Source organism: Puma concolor, chromosome E1 (assembly GCF_028749965.1).
Source record: "Puma concolor isolate L17-30 chromosome E1, mPumCon1.1.hap2, whole genome shotgun sequence".
NCBI lineage: Eukaryota > Metazoa > Chordata > Mammalia > Carnivora > Felidae > Puma > Puma concolor.
In genome coordinates, this window is record NC_141680.1 from 41,220,492 (window position 1) to 41,243,223 (window position 22,732).

Sequence of the window (22,732 nt, forward strand, 5' to 3'; positions counted from 1 at the left end):
TCTGTTCTGCCTACCCACTTCCATTTAACACCATACATTGAGATTTTATATGTCCATCAAGTCTCTGCCCAAATGCTTTTTGTGCCGTAAGAGTGGCCCTGGTTCTCGTGCTCCAGCCCAATGTATTCTCTCCCTCCACCAAACTTCTGTAGCACCTCATCTGCATTTTCTTTCTGGTCTAGGCAGGTGTCTTTATACCCCAAGGTAATGTTATTTGCATATATGTCTATGTTTGCTCATAGCTACTTCTGTAATGCCCAGTAAATATTTGATTGAGAGAAAAAATCTACTTTAGATAAAGCACCTTGATTAATGAAGGAGGAAAACATTCTATTTTGGTCTAGACTGCCGGGAGTATTAAGGTTTTAGTCTCAGTTTTTTCACGGAAAGCTAATCTGTCTTCCATTAGTTGCTTTAAGTTAACTCAGTTTTGTATCCGTAGTGAATTGATTGCCTGTTTATTAAGCACACTCTACTGATGAATAAGAAGTCTGAGGCTACTTATGTAAGTGAATTTTAATGGACACAGTTTTGTTTTGTTTTGTTTTGTTTCTACTTATAAAGACTTCATAGAAACCGAGGTACTCTATTTTGTGAAAACAACTCCTGGGACTCTTTAGATATATGGGAAAAAGTCCTCAGGTTAATTTCGTTAAAAAAAAAAAGCATCATTAATTAAAGGACTGCTTTATTGAAACTGAAGATCACTTTCTACTGAGTCATCAGATACTGTCTGTTGAGCAATATGATTGGTATAAATAGGCCTTGTGAAATTACCAAGTGAGAATTTGTGCATTTTAGATAAAAAAGTTATGTTTCCACAAAGTGTCAAGTATCTTAAAGGTTCTCTGGAAATATTAATTTAATTCAACAAAATTCTCAGTAAAATGCAAACAACATTTTAATGGTGTTTTAGTCCCTGATATCATAATTATTTAAGTAAGATTTAAGGAGTGAGTAAGTGAAATTCATTTCCATGTGACTTACACATTTAAAAAAAAATAAAGCAACCAAAATGAATAGATTTAAATTAAATCTATTCAAAGCATCCTATTATGTATGTATGTATGTATAATTAATATACAGTGTTCTCTTAGTTTCAGATATACAATATAATGATTCAACAATTCTGTACATTTCTCAGTGCTCATCAAGATAATCCTCTTTATCTATTTCACCCATTATCCTATCCATCTCCCCTCTGGGAACCACTAGATTGTTCTCTGTATTTGAGTCTATTTTTTTGTTTGTTTCTTTTTTCTTTGTTTGCTTGTTTGTTTCTTAAATTCCAAATATGGGTGAAATCGTACAGTATTTGTTTTTCTCTGGCAGACTTATTTCATTTACCATTATGCCCTCTACCCTCTGGGTCCATCCTAGAGGGGATGTTGCAGATTGCAAGATTCTTTTTTATGGCTGACTAATATTCCATCACACACACACACACACACACACACACACACACACACACATACACACCACATCTTTGTGCATTCATCTGTTGATGGACACTGGATTGCTTCTGTATCCTGGCTATTGTAAATAATCCTGCAGAGCATCCTTTTAATGCCTCCTATGTGATGGACTCTGCTTAGCTGCTGTACATTGATAAATTTGGGTTTGTTTAGTCTGCCTTTCCAAAGATAAGTGCTGGAGAATTTTAGAGTTAATAAATAGAGTAAAATATGTTGAATGTTTCAATAAAGTAATAGAAGAAATATATCAACCCTTTTCAGTATTCATGCAACAAATGTTTATTGAGTACCTCTTATGTGGTAGCCCTATGCTAAGCCCTGGGGATATGACAATAACGTTGTTTCAGCTTTAATTGAGTAGTTTGGCACTGTACACAATTCCATTCACACAGATTCAGCAAATACTGATTTTTCTCCTATGCATTGGGCTGTTTTATGTAGTGGGCTGGACACCAGGGCTATAGTGGAAGGCAAAACAATAGAGACCTTAGAGACTTCACAGTGGGAGAAGCAGGCATTAATTCAGTAGTTGTCAAAATTAATACATAAGAAGACTACAGTATACTATGAGAGTATGTAATGGGAGAACCTGATGTGATTGGTGGGGGGAGGGGGAGGGGAGAGACTAATCAAGATTTTTCAGAGGTGACCTCTGAATTCAAACCTGACAGGTGAATAGGAGTTAGCCAGGCTGAAATGGAGAGGAAGCACATTCTAGGCAAAGAGGGAGAGCCTGTGGGAAGGAGCAGGGTGTAGAAAAGCTAAACTAGGCCAGTAAGGGAGGTGAAGTATAAAGGAAAGGCAGGGGGAGGCACACAATTTGAGAGAAGAGAAAGGGGGCCAGGCCAGACCTTGTTGGATTTTGGTCTTTATTCCAAGGACTATAGGAAGCCTAAGGGGTGTTAAGCAACAGGGTGATAGGGTGAGGTTTGTGTTTTCAAAACAGTCCCTCCCTAGCTGTGGCGGGGTGAACAGTGGAAGGAGGTGGAAGCAAGTGGAAGCTGTATGGTTTTTAGGCGAGGGGGCGATGGGCAGTGGCCTGGACGGGGTGGTGGTGGTGGTGGGGATGCAGGAAAGAAACTAGATCATAGATATTTAGGAGTAAAATGTCTGATACAGCTAGGATGTGCTCAGAATATTTGTTTAATGAATAAATAAACCGGTGGACTCAGGAGACACGGAGCTCAACCTAGTTAAGAAGTTACAACAGAAGGGGTTTTACACCAACACTGATGGAATAACTTCTCTTGGCTTGTTTAGGCAAAGTACATTTTGATGCAAATGTATAAATTCATTAAAATGACCCTTATTTAGTGATTCTTTTGTCTCAACCAAACATAAATGACCCACACGCATTCTGAACAGAGAAGTGATGATATAAAACGTTTGGACATATGTTTATATAGCAGGTGTTTTATGGTGCATATCATGTGTTTTTGGAACTTAGTTTTATGTGACTAGGTTTCCCGGATGCCAGACCTTTGGAAAATGCAGCCAAACAACCTCCATCTGGACAAATCGGGAAAGAATTGTGTAATCTGTCCCTTTAGCTTTGTGTCTGGGGAATTACAGTATTATATTGTCCTTTATCTCATCAGCGATGATTTCCTCTGTCATGCAGCTTTTCACTGTGTACCCCGGAGGTGACAGATGATGATGATAATGATGACTAAAATGTTCATTGGGCTCCCCTCCCTGCTGAGACCTTCCTTCCCCTAGAGCAGTTCTCATCTTCCCACTGGTTAGCACTCAGTTCTTGCTCCTTCCAGCCCTACAAGCTGTCAAAACACCTTCCTGAGTCCCATAGGGGAAGGAGGTCTCCCACTGAAGACTCCTCTGGGGAACTGAACCAGCTTCTCCCACCTTCCTCCCCGCCCCCCTCGGATGACTTTTCCTCACCCTCAGCCTCTGACCAGTGAGACCGGGGAAACTAGACTTCATTGTTCTGCTTTATCTGTAGCACTACTGATAATGAATCCTCTGTTAGTCTGGATCCAATTCTGTAGTCTTGGTTCCAGGATTATCTCTTGATTGATGCTGATTGTATATGTTTGTTTGTTTTTTAAAAAACCATGATGAAAATTTACCTTATTATTTATCAGCCTACTCAGTTACTTATTAGATAAGATAGGGAAGTTTAACAGTAAACTTACCCTGTCCTTCCAGAATCAGCACATGAAGTTGTATAAAATGGGTGCCCAGTGAAAACATCTTAACGTACCTTGGAGGTACTTTTATATAACGAAAAATGTAATGTAAAATGTAATTAAATATTTAAAAGTATCCTAATTTAAAAAAATACGCTGTGGTGCCTGGCTGGCTCAGTCAGTGGACTGTGCAACTCTTGATCTCGAGGTTGTGACTTAGAGCTTCATGTTGGGTGTAAAGATTACTTAAAAATACAGTCTTAACTTGACAGATATATTTAGAACTCTGCATCCCAAAGCAACAGAATATACTTTCTTCTCGAGTGCACATGGAACATTCTCCAAGATAGATCACATACTGGGTCACAAAACAGCCCTTCATAAGTTTACAAGAATTGAAATCATACCATGCATACTTTCAGACCACAATGCTATGAAGCTTGAAATCAACCACAGAAAAAAGTCTGGAAAACCTCCAAAAGCATGGAGGTTAAAGAACACCCTACTAACGAATGAGTGGGTCAACCAGGCAATTAGAGAAGAAATTAAAAAATATATGGAAACAAACGAAAATGAAAATACAACAATCCAAACGCTTTGGGACGCAGCGAAGGCAGTCCTGAGAGGAAAATACACTGCAATCCAGGCCTATCTCAAGAAACAAGAAAAATCCCAAATACAAAATCTAACAGCACACCTAAAGGAAATAGAAGCAGAACAGCAAAGGCAGCCTAAACCCAGCAGAAGAAGAGAAATAATAAAGATCAGAGCAGAAATAAACAATATAGAATCTAAAAAAACTGTAGAGCAGATCAACGAAACCAAGAGTTGGTTTTTTGAAAAAATAAACAAAATTGACAAACCTCTAGCCAGGCTTCTCAAAAAGAAAAGGGAGATGACCCAAATAGATAAAATCAGGAATGAAAATGGAATTATTACAACCAATCCCTCAGAGATACAAACAATTATCAGGGAATACTATGAAAAATTATATGCCAACAAATTGGACAACCTGGAAGAAATGGACAAATTCCTGAACACCCACACTCTTCCAAAACTCAATCAGGAGGAAATAGAAAGCTTGAACAGACCCATAACGAGCGAAGAAATTGAATCGGTTATCAAAAATCTCCCAACAAATAAGAGTCCAGGACCAGATGGCTTCCCAGGGGAGTTCTACCAGACGTTTAAAGCAGAGATAATACCTATCCTTCTCAAGCTATTCCAAGAAATAGAAAGGGAAGGAAAACTTCCAGACTCATTCTATGAAGCCAGTATTACTTTGATTCCCAAACCAGACAGAGACCCAGTAAAAAAAGAGAACTACAGGCCAATATCCCTGATGAATATGGATGCAAAAATTCTCAATAAGATACTAGCAAACCGAATTCAACGGCATATAAAAAGAATTATTCACCATGATCAAGTGGGATTCATTCCTGGGATGCAGGGCTGGTTCAACATTCGCAAATCAATCAACGTGATACATCACATTAACAAAAAAAAAGAGAAAAACCATATGATCCTGTCAATCGATGCAGAAAAGGCCTTTGACAAAATCCAGCACCCTTTCTTAATAAAAACCCTTGAGAAAGTCGGGATAGAAGGAACATATTTAAAGATCATAAAAGCCATTTATGAAAAGCCCACAGCTAACATCATCCTCAACGGGGAAAAACTGAGAGCTTTTTCCCTGAGATCAGGAACACGACAGGGATGCCCACTCTCACCGCTGTTGTTTAACATAGTGCTGGAAGTTCTAGCATCAGCAATCAGACAACAAAAGGAAATCAAAGGCATCAAAATTGGCAAAGATGAAGTCAAGCTTTCGCTTTTTGCAGATGACATGATATTATACATGGAAAATCCGATAGACTCCACCAAAAGTCTGCTAGAACTGATACATGAATTCAGCAAAGTTGCAGGGTACAAAATCAATGTACAGAAATCAGTTGCATTCTTATACACTAATAATGAAGCAACAGAAAGACAAATAAAGAAACTGATCCCATTCACAATTGCACCAAGAAGCATAAAATACCTAGGAATAAATCTAACCAAAGATGTAAAGGATCTGTATGCTGAAAACTATAGAAAGCTTATGAAGGTAATTGAAGAAGATTTAAAGAAATGGAAAGACATTCCCTGCTCATGGATTGGAAGAATAAATATTGTCAAAATGTCAATACTACCCAAAGCTATCTACATATTCAATGCAATCCCAATCAAAATTGCACCAGCATTCTTCTCGAAACTAGAACAAGCAATCCTAAAATTCATATGGAACAACAAAAGGGCCCGAATAGCCAAAGTAATTTTGAAGAAGAAGACCAAAGCAGGAGGCATCACAATCCCAGACTTTAGCCTCTACTACAAAGCTGTCATCATCAAGACAGCATGGTATTGGCACAAAAACAGACACATAGACCAATGGAATAGAATAGAAACCCCAGAACTAGACCCACAAACGTATGGCCAACTCATCTTTGACAAAGCAGGAAAGAACATCCAATGGAAAAAAGACAGTCTCTTTAACAAATGGTGCTGGGAGAACTGGATAGCAACATGCAGAAGGTTGAAACTAGACCACTTTCTCACACCATTCACAAAAATAAACTCAAAATGGATAAAGGACCTGAATGTGAGACAGGAAACCATCAAAACCTTAGAGGAGAAAGCAGGAAAAGACCTCTCTGACCTCAGCCGTAGCAATCTCTTACTCGACACATCCCCAAAGGCAAGGGAATTAAAAGCAAAAGTGAATTACTGGGACCTTATGAAGATAAAAAGCTTCTGCACAGCAAAGGAAACAACCAACAAAACTAAAAGGCAACCAACGGAATGGGAAAAGATATTTGCAAATGACATATCGGACAAAGGGCCAGTATCCAAAATCTATAAAGAGCTCACCAAACTCCACACCCGAAAAGCAAATAACCCAGTGAAGAAATGGGCAGAAAACATGAATAGACACTTCTCTAAAGAAGACATCCGGATGGCCAACAGGCACATGAAAAGATGTTCAGCGTCGCTCCTTATCAGGGAAATACAAATCAAAACCACACTCAGGTATCACCTCACGCCAGTCAGAGTGGCCAAAATGAACAAATCAGGAGACTATAGATGCTGGAGAGGATGTGGAGAAACGGGAACCCTCTTGCACTGTTGGTGGGAATGCAAATTGGTGCAGCCGCTCTGGAAAGCAGTGTGGAGGTTCCTCAGAAAATTAAAAATAGACCTACCTTATGACCCAGCAATAGCACTGCTAGGAATTTATCCAAGGGACACAGGAGTACTGATGCATAGGGGCACTTGTACCCCAATGTTCATAGCAGCACTCTCAACAATAGCCAAATTATGGAAAGAGCCTAAATGTCCATCAACTGATGAATGGATAAAGAAATTGTGGTTTATATACACAATGGAATACTACGTGGCAATGAGAAAAAATGAAATATGGCCTTTTGTAGCAACGTGGATGGAACTGGAGAGTGTGATGCTAAGTGAAATAAGCCATACAGAGAAAGACAGATACCATATGGTTTCACTCTTTTGTGGATCCTGAGAAACTTAACAGGAACCCATGGGAGAGGGGAAGGAAAAAAAAAAAAAGAGGTTAGAGTGGGAGAGAGCCAAGCATAAGAGACTGTTGAGAACTGAGAGCAAACTAAGGGTTGATGGGGGGTGGGAGGGAGGAGAGGGTGGGTGATGGGTATTGAGGAGGGCACCTTTTGGGATGAGCACTGGGTGTTGTATGGAAACCAATTTGACAATAAATTTCATATATAAAAAAAAAATACAGTCTTAAAAAAATGCCCTGAAAATACCTTTTGAACAGTATGAGTTGCCCCTCTTAAAAACTTCAAAAACTCCTAAAAATGAATGAAGACGTAACATATCTTCCAAAAGGAATCGATGAAGCCTCCTCACACTTTTGTTAAATAATCAAATTTACTGTGTCTGGAGAAAGGACACTTGCCAATGAAAAATGACAACAACTTGTCTTATTCTATTTGCACCAATGCAACAAAGGAGAATAATGTATGAAACTATCATGTATTTATCTTCATGTATTTACATCCATAAAAGCTGTTTCTTTTTTTTAATTAATTAATTAATTAATTAATTATGTGCATACACATAAGTGGGGGAGAGGCAGAGAGTGAGGGAGGGAGAGAATCCCAAGCAGTCTCTGCCCTTTTAGGTGGAGACTGACATGGTGCTTGATCTCGTGAACTGTGAGATCATGGCTTGAGCTGAAATCAAGAATCGATGCTTAGCTGACTAGGCCACCCAGGTGCCCCCATAACTGGTTATTTTCAGTAGAATATGTATAGACTTACATATAGTTGGTGCTGAATAAATACTGGATGAATGAATGAATGAATACACAAATAAATGAATATGTGGTGTCTCACATACATAAATGTACCAGTTGATCATTGTTTAAAAAATGAAAAATTATACTTTGACCGGTTAAAAAAAAAGTTGTATTTGCAGCTCTGTTCATTTGAAATATGAAACTGCAGCTCTAATGACTTTTTTTTAAAAAAATCCCATGGTATTGACAAATAAATGAAATACTCCAAAATGGATATATTTTTCTCAGCAGAAACTTGTTGTATATATATAACTTTAGGATGCACGTTCCACGCTGACAACTGAAATGTATATAATCTGACCAGCCAGGTTCAGCCAGGGAAGCAGCATAGGATAAAGAGTCAGTTAGGACATTAATATTTTTCACTTTGATTTTGAGTTTATGATACTAATGTTAAATGTTATTTAAATCTTAGATCCAGTCCCAAAACTTAAACATTCACTAGCCTATAAAAAGTCACTTTCTCAGCTATGTGAATAAATTTTCAGTTGATGTTTGAGTATGTTTTTAAAAGCTTGAGTAGTTCAGATTGTCTCTCTAGTTGTCTAAACTCTGAATAATTACTAGCTTTCTTCTTTATGCCTTAAGACAACTTGCCTCCTTACTGGTGGACTTTCTGGAAATTAATGCCATTTGTTATTTAAATAAGAATGTTTTCATTTATTAAGTTGATAGTTTGCCTTTTTTTCTTTTCTTTATCTCTTTTTTATGTTTTACTTATTTACTAAAAAAATGTTTTTAAGTTTATTTATTTTGAGAGGGAGAGAGAGAGAGAGAGCACACATGGGGGAGGGTCAGAGAGAAGTAGAGACAGAACCCCAAGCAGGCTCTGCAACCTAACTGCAGAGCCTGATGCAGGACTTGAACTCACGAACTGTGAGACCATGACCTGAGCTGAGATCAAGAGTTGGGTGCTTAACCAACTGCACCACCCGTGTGCCCCTCTCTCTTTTTTGAAAAGTAAACTTTCTAGTATCAAACATACCTCAAGTGGCTTGAAAAGCGGTGTTAGTTTTTTAAAAGTTCAGTTCCTGAGATTCCAGTAGGTGGCACTCTTACAAAGCCTAAAAGAATTGACTACTTTGGCAACCCAGGGTTGTTTTCTAGATGGTTCCCTTCTACTGTGACCTACTTGCAAACCTATTTGTTCTGGATAACTAAAAGTTATTGTTTTCCCTAATTATCAGAGTTATACATGCTCTTTGTTAAGCATTTTAAGAAATGTACATAAGAAAAAATATAACTGTCTTCTGAGTCCTTGGTAATTTCTAGAAGATAACCACTGTAACAATATGCATATATACATACAATATACTAATATACATTAGTATATACAATACTTTCCAGATCTTTCTGTAGCCTGTACATACAACCAAAGGATATAAAAAGTAAACATTTTAATTGGCGAGGTTTTAGATTTTAAAATGATCATGAACAATATGCTTGTCTTTTGTTGTCTGATCTTGTACTTGGGTTTTGTCTTGTAAGCTATTTTCCCTTTATTTTCCTTAAAGACAGACCTCTCACTTCTGCAATTCATTAATTGCTGAGTCCAAAAGGACCTTTTACATCTGTGTTGAATTAGGGCTTGTGGTCTTGTGAATGAGGGCTGGAATCTTGTGATAAGGATGCTGTGCTAATTGCACTTCTTAGCAGTGAGAATGGGGCAGAGTGAACTTAAATATAAACCTAATGCACCCTTTGCCAACTGAAGACTGTAGAATATTCTGAAATATTACCAGAATAGGACTGCTATTTTGGACTTGATGACTATTCCATGAGATCCTAGCCATTGGCGCTTATGTGGGCAATTTTGTGATATCACTGATTTTTTTTTCAGTAGCTCCCCCCCCCCCCCCACCAATATAACTTTAAGTCCAGCTGACTTCCCCCAGAGTGAATAATCCAAGAGACCCAGCCAGAATTGAAATGCTTTTTGTGGCCTAGCCTTGGAAATCACACACGATCACTTCTTCAGTAGGTCTACTCTATTCATTGTTGGAGGGGACTGTATACAGGGACAGGAGTACCAGGAGGTGGGAATCATTGGGGCCATCTTGGAGGCTACTGCAAGAAGCAATCAATGCATAGAAGATTACTTTATTCTTTTAATGAGGTGTAATTGACACACAGTATTTACTCATTTCAAATACACAACATAATGATTCAATATTTGTGTATATTGTGAAATGACCACCACAGTAAGTCTATAGATAGCTATTTTAAAGCCACAGGATTAGTTAAGATCACCCAGGGAATGAGTGTAGAGAGAGAGGACAGAAAGACGTGGCCAGCATTCAGAGGTCACAAAGAAGGATCTGAGAAAAAAATGGCAAGTGAGGTGTTGTCCATGGGAGCCCAGAGGAGAAAATGCTTTGAAAGGAAAGGAGTGCTGAAAAACTATGATGGTAGCTAGGAACAGCCCACTGGGTTTATCCTTGTGCAAAACTCCTTTCTCCTTTGAGTCGCACACAGTGCAGATGTAGTTATAAGGAAAACAGATGTTATTTGAAAGAGTAGTACTACTTGCAGCCACTGTTGTGTACCAGAAAAGGGATATCATCTACTACTTGGAGGCTGTGGACCTTGTTCAGGAAAAGACTTTGGTCATTTCTTTGGGTCTAAAAGGTGAAGTTCTCCCAGGATGTGTTGTGGTGGGTGAGGGCTAGGCCGAGAGTGGAATTGCTATGCATAATATGGAGATAAATGGAGCACTGGAAACCACTAGCAAATATTAAAAGGAGTGTGACTTCAGAAAGCTGCATGCTGAAGCAGGTCAGCTATAATGGCATAATAACCTTCCGTGGGTTTTTGCACTCAGGGCTAGAATTCCTCCAGGCTTGCGTGACTCCTGCCTCTCCCTTCTGCTCCCCATGACACTCCTTGTTCATCAGTTCCCCTAGTTGCTGTGCCCCATATGGGTTCCATACACTAAATAATAATAGAGTGCACGTATTGAGTACTTGTTAGGTGCCAGGGACAGCTTCTAGTGTTTTATGTATGTTACCTCATTTCATCTCCACAAAACCCACCCACTTCAATGATGGATGGGGAAACTAAAGTGCACAGGGATTAGGTTACTTACTATGAAGTGGCAGAGCCGGGATTTGAACCCAGTCTGGCTTCAGGGCCCAGGCTCTTAATCGTTAAGTCCTGCTCTTATTTCCCTTTTAGGGTTTCGAATTTGGCAACCCAGATTGAACCCCCATCTACTCAGGCTTAAACTTTGGCCACCTGCTGCCACAACCCAGAACATGACACCTGTTATTGACTCATGGGTCTGATCCACCCCAATGAAAACCCCACCCTCGGCCTCAATGGCGCCAGATAGGAGAAGGGACGTCAGAGCAATGTTTGTTTACAGCCTCGTGTTCTTTCACATGTGTTTCCTCTGTTTCCTTTTCCCCTTCTCTGCCTGGTTGATTTCTGTATGAAGCAATTAGTTGCCCCCTGACAAACTGTTCACTTCTTCGTCCATGTGTCCTTTGAACTTCTATCTGCCTTATCTCTCTGTATCACCATTTCTGGTAGAGGTGTATCTCTGCCCTCTAATTGTGAGCTCATCCAGGCAAAGATCTTATCATATTCACCTTTGAGTCTCCAGTCTTGTATATTGTAAGGGTTCCGTAAGTGTTTCATGACTGAATGAAAGAAGGTCCTAGAAAAAGAATAGGACAACTGTTCTCCCCCATCATGGGTAATGTAATTTTGCTGTAACCTTGATTGGCTGATGTAAAAAGGACAGAACTTCTACACTTGATCTTAGCCAAAAGGCCGAGAAGCGATAAAAGGACAGAACTTCTAAAAGAATCTTTTTCTAAAAGTGCATTTATTTTGAGAGAAAGAGAACACGCATGTGGGTGCATGTGAATGGGGCAGGGGCAGAAATCGAGAATCCCAGGCTGGCGCTGCACCAAGAATCTGTATGTATGTATGTATGTATGTATGTATTTAGAGTGAGAGCACAAGTAGGGGAGGGGCCGAGAGAGGCAGAGGGAGAATCCCAAGCAGGCTCTGCACTGTCAGCATAGAGCCCGATATGGGGCTCGAACCCACCAACTGTGAGCTCATGATCTGAGCTGAAGTCGGATGCTTAACTGACTGAGCCATCCAGGCACCTCTCTAAAAGAATCTTCTTAACTTAATCTCCAACCTTGCCATCTTCATCTCAGTGTTTATCTACTTTACTATTAGTATTTTACAAACCTCTCTCTATGCTCTTGACATTATTGTTGGAATAGAGAAGGTACACATTTCACATTATTACCATTCATCTTTTATTTATTAAAACCATACTACTTGATCAGAATCCTGTGATTAAAACATGTTCCCGGTCACCAGAAGAAAGTTTATTAAAAGACTACTGCAGGTCCAGAAAGATGTAAGGCAATTTTGGTTTGTTATAAAGACCAACGTGGCCATAGTGATTTGTAATTGAAGAGCAAAAAGGACTCATAGTGAATAGGGAATCCAAGGAAAATGAAACAGACAGAAGTAGAATTGAACTAATATCTTACTCTGAAAGGGATAATTTCTGCTTGTAAATTTACTGTTCCTAAGGAATCAATCTTGGGGAAGATCTTATGAAATTTTATATTAGTTCTTCCTGAACTTGAGATGAGACCACTTCACCATTCACCACTTCCTGCACAATTGTCTTGATTTTCCGGGATTTGGTTGGATCTAAAGATAAAAATAGAATGAAGGGGGCGAAAGTTAGTGTTTCACATATTCATCCAAAATTGATTGTTGTTTGACTTAAGCTTTAAGTGAGATAGTGGCAGATACAATCCATTAAATTTAAACTTGTGAAAGTGACTTTTGCATTCTAAAACAATGCATGTTATTCAGTGAAAATGAAATGTATTCTGTATTGTCTTATGCACAAATGAAAATACTTTTCTTTTTAAACATTTAAAAAGTGGTTATGATGCTCATAATACCTCTTTGTAGAGTAGATTTTTCCCTTCCTGGGCTTGCCAAAAGTTTTATATAGTACAGACTGTGTATTTTTCTGCAGGAATGCATAAATATTTTTCCTTGGCTCAGAAATGCAAATATACTTTAAATTATTAATATTATTAACTGCAATATTTAATGAGATCTTATAGTTTTAGTCATTAATAAGTGTGATTCTGACTTACTCTAAGTGATTCTTAGGGAATCTGCATACCTTTAGAGGAATCGATCGACTGTGTTTGAGATTTGGAGTCTGTCACATATAAACTTTCATCAAAACCGTCGCTGTAAAGAAAACAAGGGAGATGGTATCACATGATGCTTTCTGGGAGGAGGAGAAATAGAGTTTGCTGTTTAAGCTAAAAATGTGCATAAAACTAGTTTTCTAAATTTCTTGATGAACAATGATTGAATGTTGCACCCTGAGAGGAATCACTTAGTGCGGGGACCTTTATTTTCAAACCGTGCCTAAAATGGGCTCTCAAAATGAAGCGAACTGGCAGTTAATGGAAGATCTGCTCTCAGAAGTCAGATTTCCTGATTTACAGCCCCGGGCTCTTCCCACTATTCCAGGCTGCTGCTCCCTTTTGGAAAGTTCGCTGCAGTTGGTTGTGAGGTGACTCAGGTGGCTGTTATTTGATGTGTCATTCTTAGCATTGGGGCATTGATACCAGGTCTCTAATGGGTGACTTTTCTAGTGCTCCTTTGCAGTATGCCTCTTGTCTGTGGTGCCATTATTCATCCCAGCATTTTATAAAATTCAAGATAGCGGGTGACAGCACTTTGCAAAGTGTAGGACATTTACCAAATCTAAGGCATGTCATTAGGAGATGTGGTTAATTTCCATCAACCAGAGAACCCTGCCTTCTGTTGCCCAGAGCGCAGCAGGTGGCCGCTGTTGGTCAGCCACTAAACTCATTTCCAACCCATTTCAACCTGTCTATTCACCCTTGGGCCTCGCCGTCCAGCAGGCGGCGGTAGGTCTCGATCTCCAGCTCCAGGCGGGCCTTGGCGTTCAGCAGCCGCTGGTGGTCGGCGTTCTGGCGCTCGGCGTCGGCGCGCACCTGGAGCAGCTGCTCCTCCAGGCTGCCGATGAGCTGCTGCACCTGCGACAGCTGGCCGCAGTAGTCGCCCTCCACTTCCGCCAGCGAGTCCTCCAGGGATTTCTTCTGCACGGTGGGAGGGAAATGGCACAGACAGAACGGTGGAGGGGACTGAAGTGAGGAAGGCGGCCCGCCGGTGGCCTTCCTAATGTGGATGGCACGTTTTCTTTGGAAGTCATGAAAAGATACTGCGCGGGCGCGCCCTACCGTGGCCAGCTGGGACTGGAGCTCGATCTCCAGGTTTTGAACTGCGCGCCTCAGGTCGGTGACCTCGCTCTTGCTGGACTGAAGCTGCTCCGTGTTGATGCTGATCTCCTTCCTTAGCTCCCCGCTCTGCCGAGGCAAACAGGGGTGAAGGGACGTGAGCGGACGCTGTTCCCGCGCCTCTTTCCTGCAAATGGGTCAAAGCCTTTTGTTTCTGTTCGTGGTACCTTTTCAACGAACCAGGCCTCCGCGTCCTTACGATTCTGCTCAGCGATGGCTTCATACTGCGCCCTCATGTCGTTGAGGAGCCTGGTGAGGTCCAGCCCCGGAGCAGCGTCCATTTCCACGCTGACCTGCCCCGGGCCGCCTGCCAGGAAGGTTTGGAGCTCCTGGGCACAGAGAGTGAGAAAAAGAGGGGCTCAGAGGCCCGTTGTGACTTTCGTGGGTCTCTTCCAACACAAAAGACACTAAATGTTTTATTTCATAACCGTGTTGCTGTACTGACATAATACAAAAATTAAACTTTTTTTAACCTAAAAATTCGTGTTTTTCTTCTATTTTAAAAGAACTTAAGACATTTTCTTGGGTCCCTAAACTTACCATAGGCCCTAGGGGCTGTGCCTACCATAGAAAATGGATGAGTTGGCCCTGCCTCTTGGGGTTCCAGGGCCTTTACCAAGAAGAAGGGAGGGCCTGGTGGGAAAGGTATAGTGGGGTTTCAACCACAGCTGCCAGACGGGGGCTGCAGAGAGTACAGGGGTTGCGCACTGTACCACAGTCATTGATTTCCAGTAGAAAGTTATTTAGAAACCCATTGCCAGGGTCATGATTAATGTCTGTTTTATACACCAGCTTTTGATATAGTGGCACACCAGAGTCCCATGGGAGTTTTACACTGGGCATAACCTGTTTCTCTGACATATAAAACATTATGTATTGTTTGTAGACTTTTGTTTTTGAACTTGAAAAGTACTATATATTTTTTTAAATCACTAAATCAGGACAGTTAACATTCTGATTGTTCTTACCTAGTGATGCAAATGACAACATCAGAAAGCACCTCTAATCCATTAAACCTTCACTGAAACCACCACCAATCCCACCACCATACATACACACATCCAGAAATTCAAAGCAAAGGGCCAATTTAACAAGGACATGATGTATCATCCATATTGGGTCTAACTGTAGGTTTGTAAATTTGAAATTGTAATTTGTGAATTCGGGAGAAAAAAAGCAGCTTAGAAAGCTGCCTTTTCAGCTGACCTCTTCATGATTCTTCTTCAGGTAGGCCAGCTCCTCCTTGAGGTTCTCGATCTGCATCTCCAGGTCGGCCCTGGCCAGGGTCAGCTCGTCCAGCACCCTGCGCAGGCCGTTGGTGTCGGCCTCCACACTCACCCGCAGGGCCAGCTCGTTCTCATACCTGAAAACCAAGTGCAAAACAGTTCCTGGAGTCCACACACCCATTTGAATAAGGCCCCTGCCATCATTTCAGGGCTGTCTTGTGCCCCTTGTGATTACTTAAAAGTGGCAGCATCGTGACGTATGACATATGATGCTCTTTTTCCTTTTTAAGATTTTCCCTTCCTTTTTTTCATGGTAATTTACTGCTCAGTTGGAGAGAAGTGAAAAAATTGTGAGGTGAGACTTTTCTGCCGGCAATGACCCTCAGTAGCACTGTGTCCCAGGGAACAGTTTCCCCTTTGGCTGGCCACCCCGGCTATAGACAGTAGTAGCCCCTCTCCAGGTGGGGTTTCTGATGGCATCCTAAAAGCAGCTGAAAATAAAATAATAGTCTTTTTGCTTAACTTTTATTCACGATTTAATTTAAAACACTGCTACTTCCTTAATAGCTTTTACCAAGACTTCAGAGGTTCAGGATCATCAGCACTGCCACATCCTGTGTGGGGATTTTGTGGAACAGGATGAGCATTAGTGTTTCTTCCTCAGGTCTGGGAGGGTGGAGTAGGGAAAGGAGGAGGGAATATCAAAATAGGTGTGTGGTTAATATTTTAGTGGTATGTGTCATCCGGCAAAAGACAATTTCACTCAACTTCTGGGCAAAAACATTATGAATTCATTTTGATGCATGGGAGATCGAGGTGTGGGACATCGGTGGTAATATCATATCCGCGTTATGAGCCAACAGCAAACTACCAGCATGGTGATCATAGCCCTAGGCTAAAGCACCTTATAATTAAGGATGTGTGAGGTGAATTGTGTCCGAATCTGATTACTTCCTAGAATGCCCAACGTGCATTTACCAAAACAACAAATGCGCAGAGCACGTGAACTGCAGAGGGGTAGAATGTTTGCCATCAACGAAGGCAGGAAAATAGGGACTAAGAAGAAATAATGAGACCTGTCAATTCTCATCAGTCTTTCTTTTGTTCTACTCACTTCATTCTGAAGTCTTCGGCAGCCAGTCTCGCGTTGTCAATCTGCAGGATGAGCTGGGCATTTCCAATGGTGGCAGAAATGATCTGGCCAAAGAGGGGGAGACACACAAAATGAGGACGGAAAATACTAGTATTATGCAGGTATATTTTTGACAGAAAATTTTTAGGTGATGTTAACATGCGATTTCATTACGAGTTTAAGACAATTTAACTTTTTAAAAGAAAACATCTATAACATTTTATTTAAAAATCAAGAAACATGTTTTTGCAGAAAAGATAGCAGAAGTACAATCACTTTATAATAAATGATAAAATGAAACTAAATATCCTGAGTTGAGAAATTGCTCCTAATACAGTCAAATTGAAAAACCTTAAGTTTTACATGTCTTATCACTGTAAAATATTGTAATAGTAAAAAAGAAACATCAAAAGGAATTCCCAAAGCCCCTTCAAAAACCATATTGTTACCTTATTCCTGAGGTCTTCGATCAATGGATAATATTTACTGTAATCACTCTGCGACCTGGGGTCTCCAGTCCCAGATCCTCGTGTTTCATACCATTCTCGAATTTTGTTTTCTAGCTCAGTATTAGCCTCTTCTAGAGCTCGAACCTTATCCAGGTAGGAGGCCAATCTGTCATTAAGATTTTGCATGGTTTCCTTTTCTGATCCAGAAAGAAGGCCTCCATCACTGCCAGAGAGAATGCCTCCAGGGCCACCTCCGGGGCTTCCTCCAAATCCAATTCCCAGGCCTCCAAAGCCACCTCCCAGGCCTCCAAAGCCACTTCCTAGGCTTCCAAAGCCACCTCCCAGGGCTCCAGAACCACCTCCCAGGGCTCCCCCATAAGCACTGCCCAGTCCTCCTGCAAAGGAAATTCCAGAGCCACCACCAAAGCCAGAACTAGAACCAAACATGGAAGCAGAAGAAAAGCCTCCCCCATAGCTGTCTCCAAAGCCAAAGGTGCTCCCCCCATAGCCACTTCCAACGATGGAAGCGGACGTGCCCCTGGCTCTGCCCGATGTCCCACTCTGGGAAGATGGCCGCCGGGAGAGCCCAGAGGTGCGTACTGAGAGGGACATGGTGCTGCTGGAGAGATCCGCAGCCCAGGGAAGGGGGCTACAACCTGAGAGAAAGCAGTGTCAGCAAGGCAGAAAGGTTGGCCTTTTATAGGTCATGAAATGGGTGTTACAGTTGAGAAGTTCACTCTCTTCATTCAAAATATTGTGCTTCCCCCTTTTTTTGACCAGCTCAACAAATGCATGATTTATGCATACTGAAAACTTATCGGTATAGAACTAATTGAATAATTGTGCCCATTATATATTTGTTATACAAAAAAGAAATCTGGGTGGAGTAGAGATAGGTTGTCAGAAGGAATTTTTCTCTTCCAACATATTCTATTGCTTGTATTCTCAGCACTGCCTGGTGTCTTAGGCACAGTGGGAAGGCAATGAGTGATTGTCAAATGGATAAACTAATCGTACGTCGTCCTCAGCCTTGAGCTTCTTAAAGTTCTTCACTCATATTTCTGACTTGTTTCCTTTGGAAAACTAAATGTAAACCATGCAGTCATGATCTAGTCTATCTCCTAGTGGAATATAGATTCAGAAGCAGTTGTGAAACGCACTGGTGAGAGGTGGGGGAGTAAATGCATTTTCCAGATTCATACAGGAATTTGAATTCTCAAAGATTTTTTTCTTAATTTTTTTAATGTTTAATTTCTGAGAGAGAGAGAGAGAGAGAGAGAGCAAGGAGCAGAGAGAGGGAGAGAGAGAGGGAGATGCAGAATCTGAAGCAGGCTCCAGGCTCTCAGCTGTCAGCACAGAGCCCCATGTGGGACTTGAACTCATGAACAGTGAGATCATGACCCGAGCCGAAGCTGGACACTTAACCAACTGAGCCACCCAGGTGCCCTTGAATTCTCAAGGATTTTAAATCATCAGGTTAGAATTAGGATGTCGCATGGTTTCTTTTTTTCTGATTCAGAAAGGGGACCTTTTGAACATTGAAAAATATTATGTTTTGAGTAGAATATTATAATATTCTCAACAGCTTTCCCTTTACATAAGAATTACCTTGTTAGTAAACTCTATGAAATCAGGAGCCTGATTTCACTGTCTGATTGTCCACTGCTCTACCCCCAGCATTGCTAATGTATCAAAATACAACTGATTTTTTGTGTATTAAAATTATAGCAGTGCTCACACCCTCAATCCCTGCCCCCTGCCCCTCCAAATATCCAGAAAATATTGACTCTAGCTTCCTGGGAAGTGAGGCTCTTTTTTTTTTTTTTTTTTTTTTTACATTTATTTATTTTTGAGAGACAGAGTGAGACAAAGTGAGAGCGGGGGAGGGGCAGAGAGAGAGGGAGACACAGAATCCGAAGCAGGCTCCAGGCTCTGAGCTGTCAGCACAGAGCCCGACACGGGGCTCAAACCCACAGACTGTGAGATCGAAGCCGGACCTGAGCTGAAGTCGGACGCTCAACAGACTGAGCCACCCAGGCACCCCGAAGTGAGGCTCTTAAGTCTATGAATAGTCTTTTTTTTTTTTTTTAATTTTTAATGTTTATTTTTGAGAGAGAGAGACAGAGCATGAGCAGGGGAGGGGCAGGCAGAGAGAGAGGGAGACACAGAATCCGAAGCAGGCTCCAGACTCTGAGCTGCCAGCACAGAGCCCAATGTGGGGCTCGAACCCACAAATGCGAGATCATGACCTGAGCAGAGGTCGGCCGCTTAACCCACTGAGCTCTTGAGCCAGAGCCAGCAGTGCCCATTGGTGATACGGGGGCAAATGCAGAGGGTTTACGCCTGAAGCCCATTTCAGACCTCTATTGGGAATACTCATTATCAATTCTGGCAAATGGAAGGACTGTGTGACCCTTCTTTTCGCTTTCCCAGGGACAGGAATGATGAACCCAGGGTGAAATCCAGTTACAACTTCCTTTTACCTTACGATGGAAGGGACACATGTGAAGAGATGTATTTTCCCCCCTCCTATACACATCACAAAGAGCAAGCCGGTGGGATTTCCAAATAAAGGGGTTTTAAGCAAGACATTTGCAGAAACTACATATTCTTACAATAAATATAGAAAAGATGCAGTGATCAAATGCAGACTCTGCTTGATGAGAGAGGCCATAATCCATTGGTTTCATTTCTTGAGAAAATGGAAACGTGTTAAATGGAAATAACCAGGGGCCTCAGCCTCCTATGGAGATTGTTACCAAAGGTTCCTTTAATCTGTATTACAAGCACTTTGAATGAGATTGTCTTTGTTTGAATCGTTGATAGTGATAGTGGGCTTACTACGTTCTAGACAGTGGGCCAGGTAAACTGCAGACGTTATTTTTAACCTTTGTGGCAACCTCTTCAGTTGGATACTTTTGTCCCATTTTACAAGGGAGCAATCTGAGGGTCACGACGTCAAGTGACTTATTCAAGGCCACAGAGCCAGGAGGTGGCAAAGACAGGATTCAGGTTGCAGTGTGTTTTATAGACAACATAACCCTGCTTCTTATGGTGAAAACAGAAAAGACAGAGGGTCACTCAGAGCCACCAGCCATGAGACTGGGTTTCTGCCCTGCACATCAACCTGGAGCTTTCACTCTTTTCTTTTCAAAAAAGCTTTCTCCTTGAATTTCATTTCTCATTGTATAGGCTGAGACCGAAAGAATGACACCACACATGAAACCCTGCAAACGCGTGGGCAAATGTAGTTTTAGTTACACTTTTGACATGTAACTGCATTGTCAGAGATCATATAAAGTACTAGTTCAACTTGCACTTCCTGCACAGGAGCTTGATGTTATGGTCATTAATTTTTGCTTACAAGCAGCTCCCCCCCAACCTGCCCCACCAAGGGTGAGTCCATTGTGATTGCCATAGAAATGAAAACAGGCTATTACTTGCTTACAGACTGGAGGGAATGTGCCAGGTGCAGACTTGTAACTTAGTGATATCATCACGTGATATGGGAATATGATTAACTTGAATTCTTGAACTTGGAGCCGGTTTTGTGCTGACATGTATACTTTCCACCTCTAATGCCTATATGTAAATTTAAAATAATTGTGCTCAAGTATCTATACTTGCCTTTTCTGGGAAGCGAATCTTAGAAGTGAGTCTAGGGGAGAGAAAACAAATGTTTTAAGGGAAATTAAAAAATTAAAATCACTAGCTAATACTTTAAGTTGGAATTGTTATTTGAGACTGTCCCCAAGTCAGTAAGGGTGAGAGCGCAGGGTGTCCACTGGTCATGTTGTGATTTTATGTCATTCCATGTCATTCTTTCTAGATGTTATAAGGCTCTTAGTAGGTGTAATCCCCCAAGTCCGTCCTGGCTTCCCCTCTGGGGTTTCTCTCGCAGTGTGGTGGGACCACTTCGGCACTGATGGTTTCGTATGAAGTCATGAAATTCCAATGCGTGATAAAGAGACCCATATTTAGGGACTGCAGATCTTCTCTGGATCTGTATGCCTGTCAGAAATAGGGTCATGCTGTTCCGTGTCCTAGCTGGTATAAGAAGTATAGATACGGAGATTAACACTTCACCTTCACACAGTAACTACTGCAAGAAACAGAGGTAGAGCCATCTGGTTCCACATGTATGTAGGGTTTCACTGCTTTCTTTGAAAGATTGTTTGGAAGAAACTAGGGATTGACCCAAAGGCAAGGACTAGTTTTCATTTTCATGATAGGAAATTCAGTTAGTAGTATTCCTAACTTTTGAACAAAGTATCATTATTGCCTAGGGCCGTAGGCAATAATTGTCATACTGATGATGGCCATGCCTAGTGAATTTCAATCCCCACCTCCTGTAGGGTTTTTACTAATCAGACTCAGTTTCAGTATTTGCATGTCAAAGTTACAGACTATTTTGGAATGTGTTTTTGTAGGAGAAAAAGAATTCACCGTTGTGTAATTAATTGCTTAGAAGGGTATCATGACTTTAGACAAACAGTCCTGAGGTTCAGTCTTGCTCCATGACTTGGTAACTGTAACTTTGGGAGACTTATTTCATATCTTCATATATAATCCTCATTCATAAAATGGGGATAATAGAATAAGGCCAACCCATATGAAATTGCTACTTTTTAAAGGTAAAAAATGACCACGTATTGGCAAGATCATATGATTCAACTTAATAACTTCTACTTCATGGGGTCATTGTGAGGATTAAATGAGAAATGCATATAAAATGCCATGCATACTGCTTAGCTCATAGTAAGTGCTCAATAAATGGTAGATACTATTATCTGTCAGCAAATCACATTATTATTTTCAATATAATCACACTCAAAATCCTGTTTACTTATAAACTTATGTATCAAAATTTAAATCCAAGCTATTCATTTACTAGAATATGACGAGAGAGGGCAAAATGATTTTTCCTGTAAACATTTGCAAGGCAGTTACTGCTTACTGAAATGCAAAATGGGTGAGAATACAGTGTGTATCTTTTTGGGTCTGACTTCCCTCAGCATAGTGTTTTCAAGGTTCATCTCTTCGCACTGTGTATAAGTTGCCAAATAATATTCTGTTGTGGGACCTACTGCATTTTGTTTATCCATCGATCAGTTGATGGACATTTGAGTTGTTTCTACTTTGGGCTTATGGATAATGCTGCTACAAACATTTCTATACAAAAGAACAAATTATATGATTCCATTTATTTGAAATGTCCAGAGTAAGCAAATCCATAGAAGAAGTGGATTTGGTTGCCAGAACTGGGGGGAAGAGAAGTGGGGGGTGACTCCTACTGGGGTTTCTTTTCTTTTGTTTAATGTTAATTTTGAGAGACACACACAGAGAGAGAGGTAGAGAGAGAGGGGAGAGAGAGAATCCAAAGCAGACTCTGTGCTGAGGGGCTCGATCCCATGACCCTGAGATCATGACCTAAGCCAAAATGCAGAGTCTGACGCTTAATAAACTGTGCCACCAGGCACTTCTGGGGTTTCTTTTCTGAACGATGAAAATGTCCTAAAACTAGACAGTAATGATGGTTGCACAATCCTGTGAACATCCTGAAGACCACTGAATTGTGTACTTTATGAGGATGAAT

General features: G+C 40.9%; 1 protein-coding gene, 1 long non-coding RNA gene and 1 pseudogene across 12 annotated transcripts in view; 1 reads left to right on the top strand and 2 right to left on the bottom strand.

The window, feature by feature from the left end:
- LOC147574350 (uncharacterized) overlaps positions 1-22,732 on the top strand; it is a 280,815-nt gene that overhangs the window by 30,472 nt on the left and 227,611 nt on the right. The window lies entirely within an intron of this gene.
- On the bottom strand, positions 11,654-11,789 carry LOC147574351 (U2 spliceosomal RNA; annotated as a pseudogene).
- KRT12 (keratin 12) lies at positions 12,249-17,781 on the bottom strand. The gene is made up of 8 exons (XM_025917656.2): positions 17,137-17,781; positions 16,670-16,752; positions 15,536-15,692; positions 14,497-14,658; positions 14,273-14,398; positions 13,911-14,131; positions 13,177-13,247; positions 12,249-12,686 (listed from the first exon to the last, which is right to left on the bottom strand). Exons 1-8 carry the CDS (start codon positions 17,746-17,748, stop codon positions 12,595-12,597), a joined length of 1,524 nt encoding a protein of 507 aa, XP_025773441.2. The 5' UTR covers positions 17,749-17,781; the 3' UTR covers positions 12,249-12,594.